The 19,949-nt window shown below is 39.5% G+C and overlaps 1 protein-coding gene across 1 annotated transcript in view; it reads right to left on the bottom strand.

Annotated features, from left to right (window-relative positions):
- Positions 1-2,521: 2,521 nt before the first annotated feature.
- Positions 2,522-19,949, bottom strand: part of prkcea (protein kinase C, epsilon a) — a 56,154-nt gene continuing 38,726 nt past the window's right edge. Inside the window, exons 9-15 of the mRNA XM_088324209.1 lie at positions 19,279-19,493; positions 17,745-17,918; positions 13,408-13,562; positions 13,204-13,342; positions 12,047-12,235; positions 7,923-8,069; positions 2,522-5,038 (exon numbers count right to left, since the gene is read on the bottom strand). Of these exons, the coding sequence (XP_088180335.1) occupies positions 4,889-5,038; positions 7,923-8,069; positions 12,047-12,235; positions 13,204-13,342; positions 13,408-13,562; positions 17,745-17,918; positions 19,279-19,493 (1,169 nt within the window). The 3' untranslated portion in view covers positions 2,522-4,888. The remainder of the gene's footprint in view (positions 5,039-7,922; positions 8,070-12,046; positions 12,236-13,203; positions 13,343-13,407; positions 13,563-17,744; positions 17,919-19,278; positions 19,494-19,949) is intronic.

The raw sequence follows: 19,949 nt of genomic DNA, 5'->3' as shown, positions 1-19,949 counted from the left end.
AGAGAGAGAAAGAGAATACGAATTAGAAAAAAATAAAGAGAAATGTAGAGAGATAGGGAGATACAGCGAGAGAGGGAGCGAGATGGAAAGAGAATTAGAATTAGAAAAAATATAAATAGAGAGGTAGAGAGATAAAGTGAGAGAGGGAGAGAGATAGAAAGACAGAGATGGGCAAAAAAACAAAATAGAGATAAACAGAGAGATGGAGAAAGAGAAAGAGAAAAAACAAATGGACAGAGGTGGTAGGTAAAGAGAGAAATATAGAGAGATACAGAGAAATAGAGAGGAAGATGAAAGAGAGAGAGGGGAATTTAGATGGAGGGACAAAAACAGGCTGAATAAGAGACATAGAAAGAGATAGAAAAGGAGAGAGAGAGAAAGGGGTAAAAGAGGAGGGATAGAAGAAAAGACAGGGATATAGGGCGAAAGCAATAGAGAGAGAGAGAGAGAGAGAGAGAACGTGAAAAACAAAAACAAAAGAGATAAAAAGAGAAATAGTGAGAGGGGGAAAGAAAGAGAAAGAAATCCAAAGAAAAAATAGAAAGAGAGAAAGAGCAAAGGAGAGAAAAGAGAAAGGAGAAGGAAAGAAAGAGAGGAGAAAGCAAAGGAGAGAAAGATAAAAGAGGGAGAAAAAGAAAAGAAGAGCAAAATAAGGTCAAGACAGAGAGAGAGAGAGACAAAAGGAACAAAGAAAGAGACAGGGAGAGTGAAAGAGAGAGAGAGTGAGAAAAAAGGGGAGGAAGAAAGTGAGAGAGAAAAATACAAATACAGCGTGTGTGAGAGGCACCTGGTTTTGGCAACATCAAGTGGCCATATTTCAACCTGCAGCTCGTTTTTCTCTTGCGCTTCTCTCAGCGTTGTCTCACAGGCCGGATTCAATCCTTTAGCGGGCCTGATGCGGCCCGCTGGCGGCCTGTTTGAAACCCCTGGTCTAGGCCTTGCAGAACCCCCATAAGATTGTAAAAAAAACCTTTGAGATAGGAGTGGACATCGAACAAAAAATGTAAATTTTAGGTACCTCTCTGTACCATTTTTGTGCAAATAATACAATAATAATCAATCACAAGGGTGAATTTTGCTTCCCTCAACCTTCATCACATCCCCTCCTTGATCAACCAGAAAACAGGAAGAACTCAGAAGTGAAGAGCTTGTTTCTTTTTCTTCTTTTGATTGATTTTATTGGAGTCGGAGCGGACAGACGGACAGCAGACAGACGACAAAGCCCGGCTGCCGTCGCACTACATAGATTTGTTTTCGTTTTTTTTCCTTTTTTTGGCACAAAGTAAGATAAGTGTGACCGGGATCGGGCTAATCCCTGGATTCTGTGAAGCTTCACGACATGTATCGCACACTCTCCCCCCTTTAGACACATCTTGATTTACAGTGTACGCAACATTTCTTGTGTATGCATTTGGTATTACCGTAATTATTCGTGTATAACACACTTTTTTTTTTTAACTAAAAAAATAACTCAAAGTTTTGGTGCACGTTTCATTTGTGGGTTTTGTTTTTACTGTTTTTTGCAAAAATTGACCACTGATCACATCTGGATGCAACAGGAATCGAACCTGGGTTGCGGCGGTCCAAGAGTCCTAACCAGTAGACCAAAAGTGATATAGATGACATACAAGTAGGCATTCAAATGTATCTCGTGCCACACTTTTTCGCTAATTTTAGAGGATGGAGAAAACAGAAAGTAGCTCTTAATGATAAAAAAACGCAAAAAAAAAAAATCAACTCGATAAGGGAAACACTGCCACCTTAGGGCGCCCTTGGTATGAGTTAACGTATTTGTTTACGTAAAAGCACTTTTTTACCTAAAAAATAGACCTCAAATCTTGGGTGCGCTTAAATTGGAGGTTGTACGGTAGTTAATTACCGTATTTGTGCAATGATGGATCAGTCGAAAATTATCGCTGACCACATTCACAAAACATTGGATGCAACAGGAATGGAACCTGGGTTGCGGCGGTGCGAGCACCAAATCTTAACCACGAGATCACAAGTGATTATATATATATATATATATATATATATATATATATTGATGTACATACATAACATATAAAATTTGATTTGATGTCATAATCCCACTGTTTTACGGTACCAGAGACAAATGTTTGACAACTGGGGAAACAGAAAGTCCTCCTGAAAATATAAACGCAAAAAAAGCTCTTTGGTGTATCTGACTTTGAAGGACATTAAATAAATACATTGTTGGTTACGTGTTCAAAGTTTAAGTTCAACATTTGTCACATACATCGGTGTGTTTCAACTGTTGGCCCGGGACCCAAAATAGGGTCAGTTTTAAGTGGGTAGCAGGGCTACGCGCCTTGGCAAAATAATGCTAAGAGGAAAAAAAACAGAGGGTAGATTACACCCCTTCTTCCTGTTCAATCCATGCATTTGATAGGGACCACATCTCATTTTATTGTGATTTTGTCGGTTTCATTTCCTTTTTATGCCAATAATGCTTCCCAAGAAAGGGAAAATTGGAAAACAGTGTCAGCAGATTTTTACGAGTATATTTATCAACCACATAAATAAATAATTAGCGATGTTTAGGTAAACACTTTATTCATATTCGGAATTTCTTTTAGTATTTGACTATTTTAAAGCAGTTTTATGGGGTTGCTTATACTGTATGCAAGTGTATACGGTACCTGAAATAACTTTGGTTGTACAGGTTATTGTATTTTTTGAAGAAAAGTTTCTATTATCTCTGCTTTAAACTGTGCAATACTCGTATTGGATACATACGAGAAGTGGAATTTAATTTCTCGTTTGGGTCGCATTAGGGTGAAATGGTGGGTCCCCGACCAGTCGAGACCCTCTGACTTACACGCTTATTTAAGCAGAGAAAAAGTGAAACGAAATTTGACGCCGAGTGAGCGTTATACACGAATAAATACGGTAAAACTGAGTCTGAAATTGAATTACTGTTGTGTGTCCGTGTGAGGTCATTAAACTGCTGGTTCTGTAACAGACCTACTATAGTATAGTTAAGAGTAATATACACAAACAAGTCATTCGGATAATACACTTTACAATAATAATATTAATTATTCGAAATAAAAAAAGAAGAAAGAAAAGCAAGCGGTTTGGCTGCAAAGAGGGTGGGGGGAAACACTGCTGGTAACCGTGGAAACGCCCAAAATGTACATTCAGGAAGAAAATAAAAAACGAAAAAAATGGCGCTTTGTCGTAATTAGTTCAATAGCCTGTGAGTAAGCTGCACATTCATTGGGCGGACAAGAGCGGCATTCAAACCAATAGATTTCAAAGAAAAAGGAAGTAAAATATATAGAGATCGAGAGCAATATGGTGGGGGAGGGTTGGGGGGTGTATTGCACGAAACAGGGTCCGGGGTCCGTTTTTTTTTCAGGGGGGTACGCTTGTCCATGCGCCACAAGCTCGCGGACGACACAAACGAGACGGTTAGCGACACAGGCTAATAGGTGGAGTCGTATTTACAGTATACAGGCAGAGGGGAAGATGAGCCGCCTCCTTGCGCAGGTTTGTTTTTGTGTGTGTTAGCAAAATGTGTCTCCAAAGTATTCAATGCTTGGTTTTCCCCACATTAAATGACAAACCATTTGTGATTAGATTTTTTTTTGTATAAATATGACTTTAAGCTCTTTAGCCATGCCCAATCCACATTTAATTTCTCAAACTAGCATTCAAAAAAAATAATGAATGCAATGATTGTGATTTACCGATGATTAGCTTTATGCTAACAAACAGTGGATGAGGCTAACAAATCTAGCATTGATTTTGTAATGAAAAACTAAAAAATGATACAATAATTATGACTTTTGAATGATCAGCTAGATTTATGCTAACGCATGTAGTGGACTAGGCTAACAAAATTAGCATTCAGGTTGCATTAAAAAGGACAAGAATATGATAGCCATTACTTAGCAATGAGATGCTAGCTTAATGCTAACGCACACAGCGGACTGGGCTAACAAAAGTAGCATTAATGTTGCTCTAGAAAAAGGAAAAAATTAATACAATGACCATGACTAATGAATGATGCACTAGCTCAATGCTAACAAACATAGCTGACTAAACAAAACTAGCATTGATGTTGCATTGAATAAAAGAAAAACAAAAACCATAACATAAGAATGATCTGCTAGCTTTATGCTAACACACATAACAGACTATGCTAACTAGACTGGCAATGATGTAGCATTGGAAAAAAACACATAACTATAACTATGACTTGTGAATGCTTTGATAGCTTTATGCTAACGCACATAGCGGACTTATTAGGCTAACTAAACTAGCATTGATGTTCTATTTCAAAAAAAAAAACTAGCGATGTTGATTGAAGGCAAGTCAATCACATTCTGAAAAAATAGATGATAAAAATTCTAGAGATGGTATAAAAATTATACATATTTTTATTATATAATTGTATACAATATGTATAACTATAATAATTATAACATTTCTATGAAAACAAATATTGACTCTACCCATTCCTATTCATTTTTAACATATGTGTAAATCTAATATTTTTTATAATTATTTAATAATAAATAATAATAATTCCCAGTGTAAAAAACCCAGAATAAGCCACATTTTTAAATAAAAATTAAGTAATTTTCAGCTAACTGTGGTATTTCAAAAAAACAAATTGTGTAGTGTAACACAAAAATAACAAGAACAAAAAATGTAAATTTAAGGCTGTCACGTAATAAATGGGGGAAAACCAAGCACCCTTAAATCCTTTCGGGACACACTGAAAGTTTGTTTAAGTGTATTTAAGCGGATGTGCAAAAAAATCCAGGCAACGACAAGAACGACAACGCATGGTGCAGCGACAGCGTCGAAAAAAAGTGTGTGTCTTTGAGTGTGTCTTTATGTGTGTCTTTGAGGGTTAAGTGTGTGTCTCTTCGGGGGCGCAATAGGAGAAGTCCTTGAACTCGTCCTGGTTGATCTGGCGGATGATGGCCTCATCGGTGGGCGTCAGGACCGGATCCTCCTTGGTAAAATCCTGGTCAAAGTTGTTCACATCGCGCTTGGTTTTCTAAGGAAGATAGAAAAAAAAAAAAACCTTGGAGAACGTGGTCATGTATACCAGTATATACCTCAGGGTTCCTCCACCTTTTCCAAGCACTTTTAAGGACTTTCTACGGCACTTGTTCAATTCCACCAGTACCATATAGAGAAAAAATCCGGTGTGAATCATTATGTCACCCGTGGCGTTCCTCAGGGCTCTGTACTCAGCCTCCTTCTTTTTAGTACGTACTTAATTCAATATAATATTAGTTTCTATTGCTATGCAGATGACACTGAACTAAAATTTGGAGGTCTGCCTTACTGAGACAATGCTCTATACGAGGGGTGTCAAACTTATTTTAACTCTGGGACCACACAATAGAACAAACATGATCTCGGTGGCCAGACTAGTAGATCAGAGAGAAAGAAATAGAAAGAGATAAGAGGAAGAGAGGGAGAGAAAAAGAGAGAGGGTGGGACAAAGAAAGAGAAAGAGAGAGAGAAGAGAGAGAGAGAGAGTGGGACAAAGAAAGCAAGAAAGAGAGAAAAAAGAGAGAGGGTGGGATAAAAAAGAGAGGGAGAAAGAGAGAGAGAACGTGAGAAACAAAAGAGATAAAAAGAGAACTAGTGAGAGAGGGGGAAAGAAAAATAGAGAAATAAATTAAGCCAAAGAGAAATAGAAAGAGATAAAGAGAAGGGGAAAGTAAGAGAGACAAAGAGAGAGAGAGAGAGAGAGAGAGAGAGAAGGAAAAAAGAAAACAGAGAGCAAAAGAAGGTAAAAAGACAGAGAGAGAGAAAGAGACAAAGAGAAACAAAGAAAGAGAATACAAGAGAAACAGAGGGAAAAAGAGAGGGACAGAGAGAGAGAAAAGGGGAGGAAAGGAGAGAGAGAGGGTGGGACAGAGATAAAGGGAGAAAGAGAGAGAGAGAAAGAGAGAGAAGAGAGAGAAAACATGAGAAACAAAAGAGAAAAAGACAAATAGTGAGAGAGGGGGAAAGAAAGAGAGAAATAAAGATCCAAAGAGAGAAGAGTTTTATTTTTTCACGTTTACCTGACTGATGTAATGTCTCGGTTAGAAAGGAAGTAAAGCTTCTTTAAACTTCCAAAAAAACACACAGGTGCTATGTTTGCATATTTTCTTATTTTCCATATGGTCGTAAACCACACGTCTGTGACTTTTATTCCAAGTAAAATAACGGGATGGGTTTCCTCAATGTTCTCTGGTTGATAAACGGCAGTCAGTAGATGAAACTTCGGTATGTGCGTTGCGAGTGACGTCTGGCTTTGGTGACACCCAGTGGACATATTTAAAACTGCAGGCTCATTTGTCTCTTTTGCTTCTCTCGTGGGCCACATAAATTGGCGTTTCGGGCCGCACGAGTTGGACTCCTTTGATACAGAAATGCAAAGATGAATTTAGAAAAACTAATTCTTTTAAATAATGAAAAATAGGTGGGTGAGAAAAAGAAAATGTTAAACCAGATTTAAAAAAAAATAATATATCAAAATGAAATAATAATTTCATGATTTGTTTCTTATTAAATTCCTATTTGGACATCAGGGAGGACCATCAAATTTGACGCTAAAATTGAATATACAACAAAAAATATATAATTAGAAAATAAAAATAATTTCGTAAATATTATGAATCGAAATAATGATCAAACACAGATACAAAAACAAGAAAAATAATTAAAATAAGGTATAGATGAAATTCAATATTTATAGGCTTCCCCACAATTCAAGGGCTATGCAATAACCGTTATTTTATCAGACGCTTGGCCCCGCCCCCTAATTTAAATAACAAAAGATCATTTTATTTATTGATTGATATTAAATATTACCGATAATAATAATTTAGTATAAAATCAACATCTTGATTTTCTGTATTAACATACATTTTTGGTGATTTTCTCTTGATTTATGTGTGTTTCCAAATTAGATGATTTCTATTTTTTTATTTTGGTTTTCTCACACTGTAATCAATCACAATAAGACAGCGCCCCCATCTGTGAACCGTCCCCTATTACACTTCATGAGCCGCCACCAGGGGTCCTCGTTACATCATTAAAATGCATTAAATGGCTTTTTTTCATTAAAGGTACATTGTGTATTATGTAGCGCCTCCTAGTGGTAAAAATAACTCCAAAACAATGTTGGTTTAAATAATAAGGGAAAATATATGAACGACCATGAAAACATCAACAGCATTTGTTTATTCAATAGATTATGTATTTATTGTTACATTTATTGATTGACATTTGAAACGATTGGCTCCCATCTTTCTGATAAATCTACCCTTTTTCTCTCTCTTCTTTTTGCAAAATATTTCCCTTTTCTCTCTTCTTTTTCATAATTTTAAGAATGATGTTCTGTATTTATATAGCAATTTTCAAGTCACTGAAGACTTCCCAAAGCAGTTTATGACGTGCTTCTTTCTTTCCTTCTTTTTTCTTCGATTTTCTATTTGTTATTTCTTTATTCTGTTTTTTTTTTAATCTCTCTTTTCCTTTTTTTCATTCGTTTTCTATTTTTTTCGTTCTCCTTTCACACACACAGTCACACATTGATAGAGAGGAGGAAAGAAAGAAGAGAGAGAGAAGGAAAGATATTTTTTTTCTTTTATTTTTCCCCCTCTTCTCTTTTCTTTTCTATTTTGCCCTTTTCAGTTTTTTCCTCTTTCTTTTTTATTTCATTTTTAAACCCTGGCAAAATTATGTTGTTTGGTCACTTTGAGTTTCCGTAGTTAGTATTCTTCCTTGTGCACTTAGCGCTCGTTTTTGGCTGTACAACACAATACAGAGACATCAAGCTGTCACCTACCTTTAATAGTTTTCTTAGTTGTGACTGATCCCCGTGTATCATTTTAGGTGCTTTTTTATATTTAGTGGAGTAGTTTTGTCGTTCTTACTATGCGTGGCTTGAAGGGAGGCCGCACTTTCCTCTGCTCCAGCAGCAACCAGTCAATCTCACGGAAGAAGGGATGCGTTTTGATGGCCTCCTCGCAGCCTTGGCTCACCACGCAGCCCAGGCGCTTGGCCGGATTCTTGGTCATGAACTGTACGTACACAAAAACATCAGGGTGAAAATACTGCGGTCCGGGTGTCCGGAACCTATGGCTCGCGGGCCGCGTGTGGCTCCTTTTGTGAGTACATCTGGCTCAGAGATAAAATAGAACTCGAGCTATTAACCTACTGTTACTAACGCTACTGATTTCAGCACGTGCACCCGTTGAGCATCTGTCTCAATCCTGTATATATAGTGCAGATTCAACTATAGTCTACACCACACCTGGAGGGCCGCATGCTCTGCATGAGTTTGTAGGTTTCTCTTCTTCAACTCATTGATACAAATTACCGGTAGCAAGCCGGCAGGAGCTTAGAATCACCTGTATTGGAGCAGAGAAACCTCAAAAACCAGGAAGGACCTGGTTCCCTCCAGGACTGGGGTGCCCAGGTCTGGTCTACACTCACAGTGTTTCATCAACGGACCCCGATAAAAGTGTCGTCTACCGATCCCCCGCTCGCAGCGATATAGAATAGGGGATAATGGATCGAATGCTTGAGTGCATTATATTTTGGGCGAAAATATAGACAGAAAACCAACATAGATACAGAACACAAACAGCAAGTCTTGAATTTGTGTTCAATTGTATTTAAGGGACAGTGTGTAGGGCAGCACGGCGGCTGAGTGGTTAGCGAGTCCGCGGCACAGTTTTGAGGTCATGGAATCGAATCCTCCTGTGCGGAAATTGCATGGTCTCCCCCGTGCTGGCATTCTGGTTTCCTCCCACATTCAAAAACCATGTCTATCATTTTTCTTTTTTTCTGACTTATTTCCATTTATCATCTTTCTTTTAATATCTTTGCCCTTGCTTTTCTCTCTTCTTTTGTCTCTTTTCTTTTATGGCTATTTTTCTGTATATTCCTTCATTTTTCTCCTTTCTTGATTTTCTGTGTGTTATTTGTTTTGTTATCTTTCTTTTCCTTTTTTCTTTCATTTTTTATTTTGTTCTTCCCTATTTTTTCTTTTCAATTACCCTTTTTCCCCTTTTTATTCTTTTTTCATTTTTTTATCTTCCTTTTTTGTTTTTAATGTGTCTTCCCTGTTCAATTTTTTTCCCCTTTATGTTTTGGTTCTGTTGTTTTTCTTTTCAGTTTCTCTTTCATTCACGAAAGGCACCAAAAAATTTTTTAAAAAAAAATCAAAGAAAAAATATTGTGCATTTTGGTCACTTTGAGTCCCAATAGTTTTTGTTTCACTACACAGCGACATCGATCGGTATACACACTGTCTCTTTAATGAATGTTCTTTAACCTCGATGCACTGAGACCGCCAAGTATGAAGCGTGAACTAGCAAAGGATAACGGCACATTTATATTTTGCGTCGCTGCTTTTATCTGGTCAATGGCAGGGAGAGAACGGCCCCGGATTAATGACTACGTTTGCATCAGTAACGGCTGCGAGAGGCGTCTAATGGTGCAGGTCAGCCGAGGGGGCCGCAGGTTTCGCAACCCCTGAAAGCGCACCCTTTTGTTACGGCGTCAAGTACACCAACAGCAATTTTCGGCTCTGTGATCGCATTGTTCGTTTTCGGAACCCGCGGCAGATTATTATTTCCTTTTTTTAAGCGGACCCTAAACGCCTCGTCGCTAAATGATGTCAAGTGCCCTTTCAGTGTGTTGGAGTGTGTAAAAATGTCAATGGAACCTTTTGGCTAGAGTGGAAGTGATACAAAGTCAAAATAACAGTAAAGTACGCGCTGCTATTCGCCGAACATAAACAAACTGGCTATCGCTTGAAATATGACTGGCCACCCAATGCTTAGCGTACTACTAGCATGCTCTTCGTGTCACCATCACAGTTCAGAAACAAGGAGGAAGGGTTCCACCAAGATAGCGGGGAGGAGGACTCAGCCATCATTCAGTCAGCCCAAATTAAAGACATTTTAGTAATATTCCATTAAGTTTCGGTATTCGTGAAAAGGAATCACCAGGAAAGTGTCGAAAAGCTGGGCTATCGCTACATCTGCCTCACGCATTTCAGATGAATTGTCAAAATCCGGCAAAAGCGGACGTCATTGGATCAGTTTTTCAAGAATCCCTAGGCAAGAAGATAAATTAATATTTTTATTATTTTTTTTCATTCTTTGTTTTTTAACAGCTATTTTCAACATGTATTTGTTTCATGTTCTGATGCTCTTTAATGATTTATTAAAGAAATATGATACTGTAGTTTTGCAGGGGAGTGGGACACACAACTTGAAACGAATATTTCAGTTTAGAATAATCAGAATTGAAAATAACATCGAGAAAAATGAAAAATATATATATGATATTTTGGTTGAAACAAAATTGCAATTAAAAAAAAACGCGACAGTTGAAAAAAAAATGGAGATGGAGAAAAATATATTACAACATATTTGAACTATTATTTACCCCGAAAACTATAAATTTACAATTCCGTATTATTACGTATTATTTTGACAATAAAATTAAAAAAAATGAATGAAAAATAAATTATAATTTCAAGAAAACAGTAAATTATTAATTATAATTATAATAAAAAATAGTCTATACTGTGCATATTTAAAAATATTATAAATTAAAATAAATTAATTGAAAAAAAAAAAGTGATCTAACTTCATTCCTGATTTGTCTGTGACTTATAGGCTTCTAAACATTTCATGAACATTTCCCCAAGTGTGCTTTAGGCCTCCACAAGTGTCTTTAGCTAGGTTTTGTGTCGAGGCACTCCCAATAAATACCAACAAAACCATCTATCTATGTGGTCTGCTTTTGTTGTTTTATTCACCTGGCAACGCTATTTTGCTTGTAAAGTCAAGAAAACGATTTCAAAATAAAACAACGAACAAAGGATTTTTTGGTCAATGAAGGAACACTTCTAAGTATCAGGAACCAGAATGTAATTATACATGTAGGAAGCAGTTGTACATATAAAAGTCAGGATTATATTTTCCGGACTATAAGTGTAAGTTTTTTAGTTTGGCGATGGGTGCGACTTATACTCCGATGAGACTTGCATGTGAAATTCTGAACACATTATTATATCATTGAGTTTGAAATATGTATTACCGATACTGTATATCACTTCACCAGTCATATTTATACTAAACCACAAGAGGGAGCTCTAGGCCAGTGCTGATCATTTCAACCTTGTCGGTGGACATTTTTCCGAATCGGAAAGAGGAAGCGGCTTATCGCCCCGAAATGGAGGAGTTGTTTACCGGTAAAAGTGACATTGAGGATGAGTATTTCATTGGATTTAGTGATTTGGAGTTAAACTTATAGGTTCTTTATGCTAGTTATCTAAATAACTCTTAATATGTTACGTTGTAGGGCAGCACGGCGGCGCAATGGTTAGATCAGACCTCCTGTGTGGAGTTTGCATGTTCTCCCTGTGCTTGCGTGGGTTTCCTCCGGGCACTCCGGTTTCCTCCCACATTCCAAAAACATGCACTTCAGGTTAATTGGCAGGACCAAATTGTCCCTAGGTGTGAACGAGCGAACGATTTGTCTGTCTCTGTGTTCCCTGCGACTGGCTGGCAACCAGTTCAGGGTGTCCCCTGCCCACAGCCCGAAGATAACTGAGATGGGCTCCAGCACCCCCGTGACCCTACTGAGGATAAGCGGTGCAGATGATGGCTGGATGGATGTTACGTTGTTACTGGTGTATTCGAGTGTGTAACATTAGCATACCGTACGCCTATTTAGCCTGTTGTTACGTCGTTACTAGAAGTAATTCATGCAAGGTTCGTATCCTGTTTGAGCTTATTTAGCCTTTCAAGATGACATTTTTTGGTGTTGGATTTTATCCCAAAATATTCCCCCAAAATGCGACTTATACTCCAGTGCGACTTACAGGTTTTTTTATTCTTCATTGTGCATTTTATGGCTGGTGCGACTTATACTGCGGAAAGAGTCATACTCCGGAAAATCCAGTAAACATATCTTAGCCGTTTTCTCTGAAAATGTAAAAAATGTCCAAAGAGGGATAATGGTATAAAATGCGTACCGCTCGCAAGATGGACACGGCCTCCTTGCTGAGCCAGACGGGATAGAGGACGTCATCGTGCAGGATGGACTCGAACAAATCGTCCTCGTTGTCGGCCTCGAACGGGGGCTGGCCCGCCATCATCTCGTACATCAGGACTCCCAGCGCCCACCAGTCCACCGAGGCGCCGTATTCCAGCTCCTGGAGGATCTGACGGCCACAAAAGGAGACATGCTCACCAAAAGTACGAGAGAGAGAGAGCAAGAGAGAGAGAGCAAGAGAAAGAGAGAGAGCAAGAGAGCAAAAATTGCAACCCAGTACTTGATTGAAATTATTTGACTTTTTGAGTGAGAGAGAGAGAGAGAGAGAGAGAGAAAGAGAGAGAGAGAGAGTTGAAATTAAAACACAGTAATTAATTTAAATTACTGTACTTGAATTTTTAAGAGAGAGAGAGAAAGGGCGAGAGAGAGTGCGCACATTGAAACCCAGTACTTATTTTGAATTACTGGACTTTTCCAGAGGGAGAGAGAGAGAGACTGAGAGACAGATAGACACAGAGACAGAGAGACGGAGAGAGAAAAAGAGAGCAAAAATTGAAACCCAGTACTCAATTTAAATTATTTGACTTTTTGAGAGAGAGAAAGAGAGAGAGAGCAAGAGAGAGTAGAAATTGAAACACAGTACTTAATTTAAATTACTTGACTTTTTGAGAGAGAAAGAGAGAAAGAGAGAGAGCACACATTGAAACCCAGTACTTATTTTAAATTACTTTTCCAGAGACAGAGAGACTGAGACAGACAGTCGGAGACAGACAGATGGACAGACACAAAGATATGCATCGTTTAGGCGGCATGACAAAAGGAGTGGGACACAAACTCTACTCAGCAAGATGCAGAAGAAAGCAGAGCAGGTGTCCGGTCACAGTGCAGTATTGAAGAGGCTATGATATGAATTGGCCAATCGGCATCGGAGATCTCAAGTCAAGAGGTGGGGCCAATCGGCTTGAATCTTGGCTGCCCCAAATGTTCGGGAAGCATCCGTTGTTTTGTTTTTTTATTGGAACTTGTTTTTTTACTTTAGAAAATTATCTACCAAGGAGTGAACCAGCGATTGCTGAAGCGCGAAGTAGCGAGAGGCCTTTGTACTGCTAAAGATTTGCGAGCGTGGCCTGCTTTCACCTCTGGAGCGATGTAATCCGGCGTGCCGCAGAAAGTGGTGGTGGTGACGCCGTTCATGATGCCCTCTTTGCACATCCCGAAGTCGGCCAGCTTGCAGTGCCCCTCTGCGTCCAGCAGGATGTTATCCAGCTTCAGGTCCCTTATCGGAATTCCAAAAATCAATGACAACCTAAAACATCAGCCGCTTTTGCGCAAAACCCCTACCTGTAAATCACGCCGTTGCGGTGCAGGAACATGAGCGCCGACGTGACCTCGGCGGCGTAAAATCGCGAGCGGGGCTCGTCGAACTTGCGCGAGCGCTGGATCTGGAACATCAGGTCGCCGCCGTTCACGTACTCCATGACGAAGAACAGGCGGTCCTGCGCGAGGCGCCAGAAAAACAAATGCGGACTCAAAACAATGATCCGGTCGAGCGCATCAAGGCGAAACTCAATGTTTCCGGATTAAGTTTGATTAGCTTGATCTTTCTAGATCACATGTGTCAAACAGGCGGCCCGCGGGCCACATCAGGCCGGCTATGGGATTGAATCCGGCCCGCGAGACAACACTCAGAGAAGCGCAAGAGAAAAACAAGCTGCAGGTTGAAATATGTCAACTTGATGTTGCCAAAGCCAGGTGGCTCTCACAAAGACACTGTACTTGTATTTATTTATCTCTCTCTCTCTCTCTCTCTCTCTCTCTCTCTCTCTCTCTCTCTCTCTCTCTCTCTCTCTCTCTCTCTCTCTCTCTCTCTCTCTCTCTCTCTCTCTCTCTCTCTCTCTCTCTCTCTCTCTCTCTCTCTCTCTCTCTCTCTCTCTCTCTCTCTCTCTCTCTCTCTCTCTCTCTCTCTCTCTCTCTCTGTCTGTCTCCTTCATTCCCTGTGTCTCTTTTTCTCTTCCATTGTTGCTCTTTGTCTCTTTCTCTCCCTGTGTCTTTTTAACTTAATTTTCTCTAACTTCTTTTTTTCCTTTTTCTCTTTCTCTCTTCCTACCCTTTGCGCTGTCTTTTCTCTTTTCTCTCCTTCTGTCTTTCTATTTCTCTTTGGATTTCTTTCCTCCTCTTCCCTTCTTTTCCCCCTCTCTCATGGCTTTTTATCTCTTTTGTTTCTCACGCTCTCTCCCTCTCTCTTTTCTTTCTTTGTCCCGCCCTCTCTCCTATTCCCTCCCTCTTTCTCTTATTTCTTTATCTCTCTTTTTCTTTCTCTTTAATCTATTAGTCCGGCCCCCGGGAGAATGTTTGTTCTATCGTGCGGGCCCCCGAGTTCAAATGAGTTTGACACCCCTACTTTAATTCATTAATATGGATCTAGATCGTTGTAGTTTAATAGTCCAGGGGTCGGCAACCCAAAATGTCAAAAGAGCCATGTTAGACCAAAAAACACCAAATTCGTCTCGAGCCACAAAAAATTTAAATATAAGCCTAATAATGAATACAACACATGCTGTATATACAGACGTTCCCCTACTTACGAACATTTGAGTTACGAAAAACGGTAGATATGAACATTTTTTCAGGATGTCGAAAAATATCCGGACATTGCTGTAAGTCAGATTTTGTATCGTGTGCACCTTTTTCCGAGTACAGGACATTACTGTTGTGCTTCTTTCCGCCGCTACCGGCATGTGGTGACGCTGTGAGAGGTCACCCAGAATCCACCCCGAAGAAGAAATCTGGCTTCCTCTTCCTAGTTTGCGTGTAAGTATACTATACTGTATAAGTGCTTTGACATTTTTATTGTTTAATATCTGGCGCATCCATTCAATACGGTTGGGATAAAGTGTAAAGAAGAGGCGAGCCGTTTCATTTGAAATGTGAGGGAATAAGAAAGCTTGATGCGGTTGAGAAAGTGGTCGGATCGCTTGTTTTCAAACACTTTTTACCACAGAGGAGGAAGTTGCCTAATCTTGAAGCCTATCTTCCAAAAGTAAGTCCAACTTCACTTTATTTATCTTTATAGAGCATATTATTTTATCAAATGTTTATTATTCAGTGCAAAACAATACAGATTACTTATATATATCTTAAACATACTTATATAAACCTTAAACATACAAAATATAGCACTGAAACAACTTACAAACGATTGTCAGGAACCTATCTCGTTCGTAAGTAGGGGAGCGTCTCTTATCTGTATCAGGTATATAAGCCTACTATCAAAATATCTAAGTTAAATGCAGTGCATCATGGGGAGATTGATGCATCACACTCGTGACTACTCTGTTTTAGGATGGTGGGTGGGTGGATCCCTTAACCACACAGGTCATAGGGGCAGCATTTCCTGTGGTGTGTCTTGGGCAAGAACAGCCTGGTGGCACCTATCCCTTTTCAGGCCACCGAAGGATACTGCTTTAAATTTAACGTCATTACAATGTTATTGAATTACAGTATATTTTGTTGCTCTGACAAAATCCAATAAAGAAATCTATCACATCACAGGACTCATCAGAGGCAATTGAGTATGCTGAGGATGAATGTCCTTGATTTGCTATTCGGTGATGGACTGGCCCTTTACTTCAGTGTCTTTGCAGAGAGAGGCATGCCTTCAATGCTCTGTATTATTTCACTTGTGTTCTTAGTATCTGCAAATGTGTTCTGATATCTTGATGAATGACCTTTTTATGTAGCCATCATCTGTGAACGGGTTTCCCCCCTTCATTATCTTCAGGGTTGCAACAAAACTTGCTGCAGTAGTGTAGTTTGGAGACGCAATCCACATCTTAAATCTATTTTCGGGTTCATCTAATTTCTCCAGAAGTGATGCAATCTCACTATTTCTCTCACATCCATGTAGAGCAAATAAGCCCAGCACAAAAATTACTTCCACCTTCTTTGTTTCAAATAATTTACATTGGAATGGATGGAACAACGCTATCCCCTTTTGGACAGTTCCCGAATGTACCAATTCACCATGTATCATAGTGAAATCTGATAACATGAAGCTTTGAATCTAATGAAAACATCCAAGGCAACGTATTGAGAAAATAATGTTCTCATCGTACGTAATTATGTCGATTGGAAGGACATTCCCAAGTACAGAACATTACGCAGATTTCTCACTTCTTTGGCTTTCTAACAAGTTTAGCAACTTCAAACACCGTCATCCAATCCTGGTGGTCTCAGATTTCTGAGACCACGCACAAAGAGGCATGATCTGGTCAAGCGTCCCTGGTCCATGCAAAAAGAGTCGCTGATCGATAGCTCGATCTCTTTCTCTCCTACCTGACTGACTCATCATTACACATCGGCCACATGGCGCAGCCGCGCGGGCCTGCTCTGTGGCACGTGGGCCATACGTTGCGACCATCCGGAGCCCAAGACTAAATTGCTTCGCAATGCAAATAAGGGGACAGCATTAGATTTAACTCCATGTTTGCTGGCGTTTTTTTCTGTACAAGAGGATCCCCCCAAATCGACTAGCAATATAGCGGAAACATTCTTTGGTGCTCGTAATTTCCAGACTTTAAGCGGTCAAAAACTCCCATAATCATCGGCGCCTTAATCCCCCTCCCCCCCTGCTTTTTTTCTATCATTGTTTCTCTGTGTTAATAAATTTTGTGTGCTATTTGAAACGTCCTGGTTCATTGATTCCAATTTACTGGGTTTAGTAATTCATATCAGAACTCAAAGAGCTCAAAGTAATAACGTGATTTTTTTTTTATCAGTGTAGGAAATTTTAGCATCCTTCATAAAAAAAAAGATTTATGGTGGAGCACAAGAAACACCTAGAGGCAAATTTGTTTACTGAATGCAGTAAAGAGTCATTTGTTTCAATCCTAACGATTTGCAAACTCAAAGCTGGAAAAATCCCTACATCCAACAGCATGTTTTCCATGGAAAACTCTTTCCACATTACGCTTTTTGTTTTTTCAACAACTTCTTTCCACCTTTAGGCATCCATGGCAGATTTTAAGAAAACAGCCACTAGGCTGGCTAGGGTGGCTTTGCTTGGGCCGTGCAGGTCTTCGAACACAGAGAAGATAGCGGAGGAGCGGCACACCGGAGTTTAGCTTGTTCCTCTTGAACTTGTACCAGCTCCTCGTCGAAATCTAATACTTATTTCACACATTTTTACGGCATTTTTCTTCCCCTATCTTTTCATTTGTAAACATTTTTGGAAAAGTGCCCGGGAGCCCTCACTTGCGCTAAAGAGCCGCATGCAGCCCCTAAGGCGAGGTTGCCGACCCTGGTTTTAGTCAAATGTTTTGAGAAAACATCTATCTTGGATCGTTTGGGTTTTAGGTGGGTCGATGTTTGTGTTTCAAGAATATTGTAGATTTTTTTTTCCACGTGTCTCTAGATTTGATCTGGAGGTTCCGTTGAACAAGACTTTCACCCCAAAAGTGCCAGGAGTTCAATTTCAGACTTTCTAGATTCGTTTTTTGTCAATCAATTGCGTCTAGGTAGACTATCTTTGATCGTTTTTTCATTCAAGTGGGTTTAGATACATCTGTGTTTCAAGATTGTAATAGTCTATTCAAGCCTTCCTAAATGATGTTTTTTTTCCAATATGGATTCGATTTCAAGACCATATCTTCCTGGTCCTGTTTGGAAGTGGGACCTACTCGTGTCTGGAAGCAGCAGTAGAGTTGGGTGAGGTAAGGATGTCGGCGGGCCAGAGCGAGGATGCGCTTCTCCGTCATAGTGCAGTCCACGTCGTCATCTTGGAGGATCACGTCCTTCTTCAGGACCTTGACGGCGTAGACCTCCTCCGTCCCCTTCAGTTCGGCTAGCATCACCTGAAACCGGGGTGGGGGATATAAACTTTGAAGATTTCTTGGACATCTAAGAGTTCTTTATGAATGTAGAAACTGAGGACATATACAGTGCCGTGAGATAGTATTTGCCCCCCTCCTGGTTTCTGTGTTTTTTGTGTATGCATCACTCCAGGGTTCTTACAGATTAAGGCAAGTTACATTTAAGACTTTTTAAGACTTTTTAAATCCCTTTTTAAAATCAAATTTAAGACCAAGTCAACGAAATAACTGAAACAAATGAAAATGCTGGTCTACGAGTGATCCCAAGAGCCAAGAAGAGATACGCAGGTTCGAGAGCATTCTCCATTCGGGCCCTGGTCCGGTGGAATTCTCTTCCCCCTGAGATTCGGTCTGCAACCTCCGTGGAACTGTTTAAAACTAGGCTTAAAACACACTTCTATTCTATAGCATATGAATAACCTATATTTCATGTTGACAATATATTTGTATTATTTGCCCTCAGGTAGGTTTTAGATCAGGGGATGGTTCAATAATAGTCTGTGGTTTGCAATAATCTGTAGTCTGTACAGCACTTTGAGACTCTTAGTGATTAAGGGCGTCACAAAAAAACATGACTTGACACAAATACAACAAACCAAAACACACGAATTAGAGACAATTTAAACAAATGGGTTCTTCTTAAATTTTTATCAGTTTAAGTCATAAAAAACAATAAATACTGTTCATCATGGATCTTAAGTCAAAACTGGCAGATATCGACTAATTCCAATTCTGCTACATTCATTAAGCATTTTTATCATGATGCATGAAAAATGACTTTTTAACAAAATTGTTCTAGTTCAAACAAATATAAATTTTCTTTATATGTTCATATTTTTAAGACTTACTAAAATTGGGATTTAAGACATTTTAATGCCAATTAAGGCCTTATTTTTACAATAATGATTTCAAGACTTTTAAAGGATCTGCAGGGACCCTGCACTCAGGTTTTAGATCATTGAGCTACATTTTGATATCAGAAAGAGACCGTAAAAGGAACTATAAACTACAGTTTTGAAATGTTGATTCCATTTACTAAGGCAGAAAAAAATCAAGACCTGTTTTTAAGTGAAAATGTAATTGCCCCCTGAACCTAATAGTAAGTTGGGCCACGTTTGGCAGCGATAACAGAAATCAAAGGTTTTTGATCATTGGTAATGAGTCTTTCACAACGCTCTGGAGGAATTTTGGCCCACCCTTCTTTGCAAAATGGTTCTAAATCTGCCATAGTGGAGGGTTTTCTAGCATGAACTGCCCGTTTAAGGCGTCTCAATTGGCTTTGAATCCAGACTATGACTTGGCCGCTCCAGTTCGTGTCAAAAAGGGAAAAACAAAAACCAACCTTGCCAAAGCTGCCTTTGCCGAGAACCTTGATTAAATTAAAGTCTTTGAGGGTTCTTCTCTGGCTCTGCCCGTTCTCCCGGGCGCCGGACGAGGAGGCGGTGGACAACGAGGTGGTGGACGTGGCGGAGGAGGACGAGGAGGACGAAGTAGAGTGCTGCGCTCCCGGTTGGTCCAGTGACAAAGCGTTTTGCAGACGTTCCAACTCGGCCAAGTCTGGACACAATTTGATTCATGAGCCGTCTTGAAAACAGGCATTGTGAAAACAAAAGGAATACTTTTTTTTGGTCAGAACACCGGCTTGGAACGCTGCAGAACATAACAAACTTTTCTTGAAAGGTGTGAGGCGATGATGAATAACCGCAATGAGCAAATGGCAGTGGGCGGCGCGTTAGAATTCTTCAAGTTTGCTCTTTGGTGTGCCGTACAACCTTCTTGCTTCTTGGCTGCCCAATCATTTTAATTAATTGGACATCAAAGACCAACCCATGTCTAGGATGTCAAGTGTTTGTTTATACAGTGAAGAAAATCATTATTCGAACACTCTGCTATTTTGCTATCTCCCACTTAGAAATCATGGAGGGGTCTGATATTTTCATCATGGAAGAGATAAACTAAAAAGAAAAATCCCGAAATTACAATGCATGATTTTTTTAACGATTTAATTATGTG

This window comes from Urocampus carinirostris, chromosome 19 (assembly GCF_059441175.1).
Source record: "Urocampus carinirostris isolate Australia breed hairy pipefish chromosome 19, RoL_Ucar_1.0, whole genome shotgun sequence".
In the NCBI taxonomy this organism is placed as follows: domain Eukaryota; kingdom Metazoa; phylum Chordata; class Actinopteri; order Syngnathiformes; family Syngnathidae; genus Urocampus; species Urocampus carinirostris.
The sequence above is the reverse complement of the archived record's forward strand: the minus strand, read 5'-3'. Positions and strand labels throughout refer to the sequence as shown.